Source organism: Drosophila yakuba, chromosome 2L (genome assembly GCF_016746365.2).
Source record: "Drosophila yakuba strain Tai18E2 chromosome 2L, Prin_Dyak_Tai18E2_2.1, whole genome shotgun sequence".
NCBI classification, from domain to species: Eukaryota; Metazoa; Arthropoda; class Insecta; order Diptera; family Drosophilidae; genus Drosophila; species Drosophila yakuba.
In genome coordinates, this window is record NC_052527.2 from 15,952,210 (window position 1) to 15,962,755 (window position 10,546).

Below are 10,546 nucleotides of genomic sequence, written 5' to 3' on the forward strand. Positions count from 1 at the left end.
AGCCGGGTTGCTGGCTGCGCATAAGTGATGGTTAGACCAACAACACTCGACGGATGTGCATCCAATTCACTTTAACTGGCGCCCAACGCCCAACTTCCGGCACTTAAAGTTAGCTACCGCCCATCTCCCATGAGGGATGCCGAATTCAGTTCCCTTAATCGACCGCAAAACACCCAACAAAGTCCCACCAGCCATCAACTGTCAGCGAATGCCACAATTAAAATGGAAATTAACAGGGAAAGCACACTGTCAATACGACTGTCACCTCTGACAGCCAGTTGACAATTGCAAATGAGCACGAGTTCCATGGTATCCAGATTGGCATACACATGGAAACTGGCCAACGAAGCCACTTGGCGGGCTCCGAAATAAACTCATTATAGCAATTTATGCAAAACGCTGCCACCGCAATTGAGAATTGAAAATCCATTTAAAATTGAAAATGCCGCCGAAAAACCTTTGCCACCCAACCCGGAAAAACCGCTCCACCTCCAATTCCACCCCAATTCCGCCCGTTTGTCATGTTGCGGTTGCCACCACCGAGTCTCGTGTTGTGTTTGTTGAGCCGCCTTCATTGATGCATATGAATTCAATTATAAAACAACGTAACCTTTCTATGGGGCGTCGAAGGGGGCGTGGCAGGCGACCACGACCGCGAATGAAACAGTTTCCTATGAAACAGTTTTTTGCCAAAGCGAGAGCGCAACTTGTTAATTTTATGCGGCAGACAATGAGGACTCGAGGATACGATACGCCAGGGTGTCTCTCCTTCATTCGTAGTGGCGCATTTACATTTCCGGCGGCATTTGCATATTGCCTGAATAAAAATCAAAAGACCTGCTGGAAGCGGCAGCCAAGGAACTATAGGTGCTGTACACAGAGAGAAAAAGCCACCTGGAAGATAGAGTACTCGCGAGGGAAATCTTTTACATTTATGTGAAAGTATCTTACTGTATAGAGCTTGATTTGTTATTACTCTAGAGATCTTTTTATGTAATTTGGTTAAGAGATGAATTAAAGCCCTTAAAAGTTGTCTGCATATGGGGAAATAGAATGATTTTAGATATATTTCTTCCAGTGCAGGAGGAAAAAGTGGAAGCCCAGAGGAAGTTCACATTCTCGCTGTCCAGTGGGCGGGGCGCGTAGGCGTTCACCTGCCACCAAATGGCGGGCAGCAGGCAACACAAATAACGGGGCAGAGCACAACAGTACAACACAAAAGGCGTTCGGCTGGGCAAGTCAACTGGTCCGCACTTGACACCTCATAATAAAATTAAGTATACGCCACTCGAGCCGTGCGATAGGAGCAGCCCAGGAGCTCCTCTTCCCGTCTCCGTGCTCCGTGCTCCGTTCTCCGTGCTCCAGTGTTATTTATGCGCTCGGCAGGACATCCAGCGGAAAACACAGCGTGCAGTCGTCCTTCTTTGAAGTTTATTTGCGTATTTCAAGAGCGCCTGCCACCGCTCATTTCAATTTTCCAGGCGCGCCTTCCTCCTTCGTCCTTCGTCCTTCGTCCTTGTTGTGCTCCTGCTTAGTTGTCCCATGCTGATGTTGTTGTTTATGCTGCTGTTCCTGCTGCCGCTGGCAATTGTTTAACTAGTTGGTGTCAGTTATAATGAATTTTAAATTAAGTTGTTATTGCTGTCGGGCCGGTATTAAACGATCCTGCTCGCAGGAGCTGGAGCAGTAGCAGCAGTTTATTTGCATAATAAAGGACATGACTAATGTTAATTAAATTGCAGCAGACAACGACTAGTTTTTGGGCATTTTAATTAAAAGCACAGGCGGCGACCCTTAGATATTCAAATTCGATGTGCCAGCCTGAAAGTATGCAGTGAAAATTGAGCAATGAAAAATGCATAGGGCTAGAGTAATAAAGCACGAACTAATTTCACTCATTCAATATCAATGCTAATTGCCTGGAAGAGCAAATATTTACTTATTCATATCGCTGTGGAACTCGTTCTTGCCCAAATTCGAAAAAGTAAAATGCTTTGATGTTTGTGAACTATACTATCATACTTTTGGGCATCCCAAACAAACAGGATGAATAGATGCCTTGGACCTACTCCACATTCATTTGACTTTATTCTAAGCTCAACATTCTGCTGCAATCTACAATCTATTTTGTGTAACAATCTAAGAAGCCAACTATTTGCATGCCGGGATCCAGGAGCCAGGCGCCATGAGCAAGGATGCCTGAATGCCAGGATGCCGACTCCGTGCCAGCAGTCCGATTAAATCCTTTCAAACGACAAGCATATGCAAATGCCAAACAAGCAGCCAGGACCACAGCCAGCAACAACTTTTTGCATTAACCGGATTGCTGGACGAGTGAAAAGGGAAAAGCAGTAGAAGATGGAGTATGGAGTATGGAGTATAGGGTATACCCCGCTTTTTTCGGTCTTTCAGCTCATTTGCCGGTGACGCCACGCAGCATGGTGAAGTAGGAGTAGGACGCATTCAACAGACTCTGGAACATGGCCAAAGTCATGGGGTAAACGTTGCCGACTCTTATCTGCAAGATGAAATGGAGCGCACCGCACCCGGAATGGAAATGGCTTATAGTCTCGCAATGACTCCGCAAATGAAATGCAACCGCCCACCTCCAACGGGTGTTGTGTTTGCATCAAGAAGATCAGGAGGGTTTTCCGAAAGCGAGTTCCTGCTTCATACCACGGCACATTGTAAACGGCCTCCGCCACCCGGTTGTTCTGCATGGATGTGTATAAGGAAGTCATGAAAAGCTTACAAATTGAATGGAACTGTCAGGGATCACCTCGAGGCATATTTCATTGGCGCGATTGTAGTAGGTGTAGAGAACGTACAGCATGGTCAGGATGTACATCACTATCGAGGTCACCTGAGTAGGTGAGGTTATCTGGAAGTAGATGTATTTTTAGAAAGATTCAAGTCTTAGACTTCGGAGTGCCAAAGAAGATGACCATCACAAAGTTTTGTGAGTCTTCTGTGACACCCAAACTCAAAATCGGTATTCTACAATATTCAGGCAGAAGAGCAGTGAGCAGATTATAGAGCCGAAAATAATTGCTTCCACCGCCACAATGTTGGCTACCAGTTTGTTGAGCTGCCACACATAGCTGAAATGGAAATGAGCCGCTTAGAGATCCCCTCTACCCCCGACCACTTCCCTTGGAGCTCACCTCATCACCTGAGTGTGGTACGCAATGCATGAGGTTAGTCTGTGGTGGCGCTCCTCCTCCGGCTGCTCCGCTCCGCCAATCTGGCCCAGCCTGTGCACCAGGATCTGCAACATGGCCTTTCCGAAGATGGCCAGGCCGGCGAAGAGGCTGACGAAGGGCATGTACATCATGGACAGGAGCAGGGGCGTGGGCAGCTGGGCCAAGTAGATGACCTCGTATACGGGCGAGCTGGTCATGCTAACTCCTGGCAGTGCAACGCCGAAGGGATGAGCTGGAAAAAAAGTTAACACTTATTCTTTGATAAGAACTTAACACATGTAATTTAGCGTTTTTGAACCTAGGAGGTATACGAATGCAGTAACTATCATATTGTGTCATAACTTCTAGATATTTTGCCTTTTTCCTTAGATAGTCGGTTATTTCAAACCCTTTTTTGCGAGTGTACTAACCTCGCTCCTCCCTGAAAAGCGGAGAGACCAGAGCCCCCACAATGTCCAGGAAGGAGGCACTCAGATTAAGGATGGCCAGATTTCGAGCCTCTCGCTCCGCCCTCCGCAGAATGCCACGCCCCCACTCGTCGGTGGAGTCGAGAAGCGAGTGGAACAGTGTGGACAACTGGTCGAGGAACTCCTCGAACTGACCACGCTTGATGATGACCAGCCATGTGCGCATCAGGGCGTTGAAAATGGCCGAGAAGAAGAACATGTTCAGAATAAAGGCGGGCAGGTCGCCCCACATCCGCAGCAGGTAGACGAACTGCATCACATTCATCGCAGTCACCGGCAGCACGAAGGCGAACTTGCGCCAGCTGGAGCCCGGAGTGGGGTACAGCACGGCCAAGTGGCGCCACATCCGCACGTTGATGCCCACCAGGCCAATATCCTCGATTGCCATTGCAGCGCACTTTCTATAACCTGCTATCCGGCAGATCCACTCCCCAACTGTGCTGCAAAGTGCTGAGCAAATGTCTTTTATCTTTTATCCTGCGACAATTGTCGCCATGGAGGAGGGCAATCTGCGGGCTGGCATTTCACACTTATAAGGGAAAATGGGAGTGCAAATCGCAATGAAAGTGGCAAGTGGAATGGGAAGTGGGAAATGGGCATTGGAATTGGGATTGGGAACTGGGGCCATTTGGCATTTGTCGTCGCGCGGCCTATAATTTAGCTAATTGGCTAATGATGAGTGTAATGTAATTGAAGTGCGATTGCGATTGCGATTGCCAATCCCATAGGGCACAAAGCTGGGCTGATGGAAATTCAGCCGAAGAGATTTGCATTTCAAATTTCATTAATGCCTTCAATCGGGCTATCTAATATTCGAAGGCAAATTAAATCGTTTTTATTGGAAATTATATTATGTCATCAGAGCTAGATTCCCACAATACATCTGCTTAACTGTCAATAATGTTGTTAAAGGATATTAAATTTGACAAAATAAAGAATGATAAGAAAAACAAGAAAAGTCTGAAAAATAGGTTTCATATTTTATGACTTAGTCTCTGTAGATGGTACACTATATTCATATAAAGGTGTTAAAGCATTTTCAAACTTAACTTAGAATAAATAGATTTAAAAAATCTAAAAAAGAAGCCTCAGGAATACTATGTATACATAATCAATTATATACAAATGAGTCTGAAAGAAACTGTAATTTAGATTGTACTACCTACACTTTTAAAAGTGAAAAATTAATTTTCATTCTAAATATAGAATGTTTACAGCATTAGAGCATCATAGAGCAGTCTGTGCCCCGGTGACATTTAATGATACTAAGTGCACCTGTTGCAAGTTGGTTTTCTTCACTCCTATCTTGTGGTGTGGGAAAACCATCTCTTTAAACATTTAAATATTCCTGGTTTTGAATTTCATATAAATTTATATAAATTTTATAAAAGTGATGTTCGACTTGCTTATAGAGTAACGAAATCTAGAATATATAAGAGTTTATTATGTATTATCTTACCTTGATGAACATGGTTGTATTCTTGGTGTAACGTATTTAATTTAGGTGGCGTCATAGATATTCTTTAAAGGAGTTGGAAAAAGTTCTCAGCAAAGAACCAATATTGCTTCCAAAAACCAATGAGTCAACCCAGCGTTCCCTTTAAACTAAAGCTGTCGCTGAGCGAATATGTAAATCCCCATTTAATTTGACCATCGATTTCGCCACGCTCCCCTGAGCCCCGTTCCAGAAATCCCCGTCCAAAAACGGGGCCTCCATGCTCCGCAGCACAGACAGTCAAAAAGCCAACGAGCCGCTAACGTTTTCGGTCAGACACTCTGTGAAAATCGGGGAGTTGGACAGGCCAGCATGACTTATTAAACAATAAAACCGGATTATCCGCAAACAACTGAGCAAACACGCCGAAGCCAAATATTCTGGCCGGTCGCTTATCATGCGAGCGAGGACAACAACAGAAAGTCTGGGACGCAGGAACAGGATCTGCACAGGAACCAGTCCAGTTCAGACACAAACAAAAAACAAAAAAAACAAAATAAAAATCAACAAGCGACCGGACCGACTGGCATAACATAATTCAGCAACAATGCTGGCTCAGCAAATAATGCAAGGGAATTAAAATGGGGCAAGGGCCGACCAGCCACCAAGCCAAAAAGGAGTCCGATGCCAATGCCAATGCCAATGCCAAGCCCATAAAGGCACACATTATGGCCACTTAACCGCGCGTTATGCCGCAAAAGGCAAAAAGCAAAAGGACAAAGCCGAGCGGCAAAGAAGGTTGGCCACTGGCGGCGTATGCGCAATATTTTGTGCAAACATGCTCCACACAGAATCTACGGAGAATCTACGGGGCGGGGGATGCGGGGGGGCAGGGCAGTAGGAGGACAAATATGCAATGTCAGTTACAGCTGCCCCATTTGGTTGCTCATACGCAGCGTTGCACATAAATCAAATGGCTCGCAAAAGCCTTTTGTGCACTTTCCGCACTGAAAGAAACCGGTTCAGCTGAGCCAAGCCTATTTTAAAAGATGAAAACACATTGTAACACAAACCATAATTAGTTTAGGTTTCGGTCTCATATTCATATATAATTCTTTAATCAAATTTTCTTGAAATACATACAACTATTTCAGATAACTCCTTTCTTAGTGCACCGCCTTGGTGATTACCTAGAAAGCAGCCGCTTCCGAAGCACAATTTATTGTAAATTAAAATGCTAAACAGGGCAAAGGAGGACATTTAATTATCACATACTGGTGAGGATCTCAGTCGAGCCTTGGCATAGTCCGCAATCGGCCATTACCCACACGCAGACATCCAAGTGAGGGAGCCAGAGTGGCTGCTAAACCCGTAAACCACACGATGACATTAATTACGGACACGGACCCGACAAAGGACAAACCCAGTGGCCACAGCATAGAAGGCGATCGAAGTGGAGTGGTTGGTAGTTGTGCTCCGGATGCCCGACTGGCGGTATAAAATTAATATCGAGTAATTAACAGGGCCGAGGGCTGGGACTTATGTATATTTGGGAGTCCAAAACCCCGATACACTCGATTGGGTGGGTGAGTGTGTCAATATTGACTTTGCCACATTCCCAGTCCCAGTCCCAGTTCCAGAGCCATTGGCACTTGGCCCGCTTAAGTGTCTCCTTGCAATTAGCCAGCTCACTACGCTGATTCGGGAATTGGCCTTTAAAGTGCGGAATTGCTTTCGGCCTAAGCCCGGACTTCTTTATTGCTTCGAGGGCTTCTCTTTTGTACAACTTCTCCTCCGGCAGCAGCTGGTTTAGGCCCAGGCCTTGGCCTGCTTACACAAGCATGCCAAATGCGGCTTAGTTTTTGTTAACGATTCGCAAACATGTGGCCCCATCCCCAAGCCAAACCCCAACCTACCCCTACGGCCGTAGCACAAAGGCGGAATTCGCTTTGATGGCATCGGGGCATGCGAGTTCTGTTTGGGCCAAGTCGTCACTTATTGACTGACTTGTGTGGGATGTACGCGGTCCATATAAAATGTATGAGTAATCCGGCGGAGGAAACGATACTCGCTTCTTTGCGGATAATAAAGCATCCCAAGGAATGTGCACAAAGATGTATACTTGGGGATCTCCGGGGTAATTTAGTGCGTGATAACGGATTCGGATGACGATTCACACAACAAGGCGATCGAGTGAATTGCACAGTCGTTTTAATAAAGCCATTGAGGTCGAACAATCAGCAGCTGTACATATATAAGCTCTGATTTGTCTGGCGAATACTTAATACGTGATTTTACAAGTAAAGGTATGCCTTAATAACGGCGGCATGTGTCAAAAATGATTTATTTATGTTTGTTTAACTAATGAACTCAACCATACAATGATACACAATGAGAATGGTATATCTACGAAACCATTACAGCGGATTAATAATTAGTAATCATTCAGCCCACTGTGCAGCACATATGTAGTTCTCTCGAGTCTATATTTAACCATTAAAAAAGTCTTCCGGTGATTTCATACCATGGCTTGATTAGACGTGAGCACATTTTTCACTATTTCACTTTTTATCTGTGCGCTCTTCTGAAGGTCAACGCAAATGTTTAATGGCAATGGGCCACAAATGAATGTGTTTGTTACATTTTTAGATAAATCTGTTTTGCCTTCTAATTAAGAAACAACTGCTCACATAGCAGAATTATATAATTGGAACTATCGAAGGAAATTTTAGTGTTCAAAAATTCATATAAAGTTCCTATCACTGTGAATATATTATAAAGTTTCATGGCTGTACTTCTGAATAGAGTTATTAAAAGGAAATCAATTCGGTTATCTTTCATAGGAGGATGTATAAATAATTATATCTATACTGTAGCGTTCTCTCTTGTTTTTATTAAGTCACATTACGACTAAGTTCATTGCTTGTGTGAAGTAGTAGATAAGTGTTTGACTAAGCCTAAAGTTTGGGAGATTACCGGAATAATTACGAGCTAAAAGTCTACTTTGGTGCTTTGTTGTGCGCTATCTGAGTTGACGATGCATGCCGTCGGTCTAGGGCAAATTGCAGCCCACCTGGGTGACGACCTTGGCGGCCACACTGGAGGCCATTCGGATGCACTCGCCCAGCGAGCGCTTCTCCAGCCAGGCGTGCAGAAATCCGGCCACAAAGGCATCGCCGGCACCTGTGGCATCCACCAGCTGATCTACGCGCTGCGCCCTGTAGTCCTCAAAGCTGACGGGTCCCGGAGGAGCCAGCTCTTCCACGTAGTTGGTGATTACTTGTACGCCGGCACTGCCGTTAGTGACGAAGATGACCTTGGTGCCACCGAACTGCAGGAGATGATCCGCCAGTTCATCGACGTTTCGGAACCCTCCCGCAGCCTCGGCCAGCGCCTCGAACTCCTGACGGTTTCCGAACAGGAAGAATGCGGCCCGGGCCAGTTGCATCATAGCTCGGTGATTTTTCCTCACGATGTATGGGGCACTGAGATTAAGGGCCAGTCGTCTCCGCTCCCGCACCAGATGCTGCACTATGTAGTCGCACACATCACTCCTCTGGGGCACAAAGAAGCCCTCCACGTACAGGATTTGTTTCCGCTCCACGGGTCGCAGGAAGCTCTGACCCTCGTGACTGACAGCGTGGCTCAGTGTCTGCACCTGGAACTGAGCCGAAGCGCCGATGTTCGCGTAGAGCGTGGGGTTATCCTGATACATGAGGCACACGCACTGCCCCGTGTGCGCATCCTCAACGGTCTGCAACCTGGCCTCGATGCCGCGATCCCTGATGATCTGGCGCAGTTCCTCGGCGTGCTTGTCGGCTCCTACAGCGCCAAAGAAGAGGGCGTCTGTGCCCAGCTGCTTCAGGATGCGGGCAGTGTTGAGGGCAGAGCCACCAGGATTTGTAAGGCACTGAGAGCTGAATTAGAGAAAAATAGGATTACAACATACATATATACAAATAGGACTTGGTGTACAAATTCCAATTTTACAATTCGAAGTCTTTTAAGAAGGAAGTTATTATGATAGTAAGACATTACTATTACTACTTATAAAACTCTTGGGATTAAAACTTGAGACTACCTGTACAATGAGTAACCATTCATTACAGATAGAAAAGAAACCGTACCTCAAAAAAGGTCAAGATAGAAGAGATGCTCACCTCTCGGAAGCCTCCGCTGCCAGCTGGTTGAGTTTCTCCATGTCCAGTTCGCCCTTGGAGCCCAGTTCCAGGCCGAACCGCTCCAGGAGTTGTGGGTCCTCGAGCTGAACCAGTCGGTCGAGCAGGACGTTGCCGAAGCAGATGACCTTGCGGGGCCTGAAAGTGGAAAAGCCCGGAAGTGGGAATAACTTTTCTGCTGGGGTTTTCCGTGCCTGCTGCTGCGACTCACGTGTGGAATGCCCCTTGCGTGTCGTCCGTGGGAGGATTGCCTCCAAAGATTTTCTCGTACATGTAGCTCAGGTACTCCATTGTATGCAAAAATTAACGCTTGTTTGCCACTTTCGCGTTCTATTTACAAGTGCTCCGGATGAAATCCAACAGCGATCCGCAGCTTCTGTTGTCCGGCGCCGAACTGAACGCTCAGGCCGGTTTGTCCCGGTGTTTTTATCTCGCTCTCGCCAGCGAACTCGGTTTGTTTTTTCCCATTTTGGGCAATTAGTTGGGGCCAACTTCTTTCTTCTATCTGTTTGACGAGCGGCCTACAAAGAACAGCTCATTGTTGTTTTCTTGCCAATCATTTCCATTTCGCTCGTCTTTTTTGCCCTTTTTGACTTTGCTGCGGTTTTCGATAACACAGAGCTTTTGGCACTGCGATTGTGGCTATCGTTTTAGTGTTACTCGTTACTCAAAGTCGCTCTAGAAATGCCATCGAGTTATACCCAATAACCATGTTTTACAATTCATGCGACTTTATTGTTTAGCGTATTACATAAATTGCGTGTAATATTCACGCGTTTACCAGCACTTAAGTGCGGTAGGAACAGCTGTGCGCTTGTTTTGTTTACAGGGAAGAGGAAGCTGAAATGAGTGCAAGAGCGCGAGAAAAGCTCAGCCGGCTAAAAAGCACACGTCGGAAAAAAAGCTTAGAGAAATTGGAGAGATTGGTAAGCCACAGAGTTGCCATCCAGCGCAAATTCAAAAACTTATTTTTGAAAATAATTAAGAGGCAACCAATTATCTTTAAGAAACTTATAGACTTGTGCAGCCTAGAACAAGTTTTAACATTTAAAAGACTTGAACTTTAGTTACAAATCTATGAACATTAAACTTACACGAATGCGACAAGTACAGAAAATCAAAATTGGAAAATTTTACAAAGTACATATGTATATATAAATTGAATTGCAGAAATGTTATGGCTTTCTTTTCAGTTTAGGATTTGCTTAAACTCCTTTTCTTTAATTTCACCAGGTTCTTTAAACCGGTTTACCAACGCGTAAC

The 10,546-nt window shown here is 45.5% G+C and overlaps 2 protein-coding genes across 3 annotated transcripts; both read right to left on the bottom strand.

The window, feature by feature from the left end:
* Positions 1–2,051: 2,051 nt before the first annotated feature.
* LOC6528398 (odorant receptor 43a) lies at positions 2,052–4,092 on the bottom strand. 2 transcript variants are annotated; one of them, XM_002089409.2, is made up of 6 exons: positions 3,614–4,092; positions 3,165–3,435; positions 3,002–3,101; positions 2,780–2,881; positions 2,607–2,714; positions 2,052–2,518 (listed from the first exon to the last, which is right to left on the bottom strand). In XM_002089409.2, the coding sequence occupies exons 1-6, from the start codon at positions 4,056–4,058 to the stop codon at positions 2,414–2,416; spliced, it is 1,131 nt and encodes a 376-aa protein (XP_002089445.1). In that variant the 5' UTR covers positions 4,059–4,092; the 3' UTR covers positions 2,052–2,413. The 2 variants fall into 2 exon arrangements, with proteins under 2 accessions (XP_002089445.1, XP_039226551.1); XM_039370617.1 differs by having other exon boundaries at positions 2,052–2,714.
* A 3,886-nt stretch (positions 4,093–7,978) lies between these two features.
* On the bottom strand, positions 7,979–10,049 carry LOC6528399 (adenosine kinase). The gene is made up of 3 exons (XM_002089410.4): positions 9,495–10,049; positions 9,266–9,421; positions 7,979–9,022 (listed from the first exon to the last, which is right to left on the bottom strand). Exons 1-3 carry the CDS (start codon positions 9,572–9,574, stop codon positions 8,158–8,160), a joined length of 1,101 nt encoding a protein of 366 aa, XP_002089446.1. The 5' UTR covers positions 9,575–10,049; the 3' UTR covers positions 7,979–8,157.
* Between the last annotated feature and the right edge of the window lie 497 nt (positions 10,050–10,546).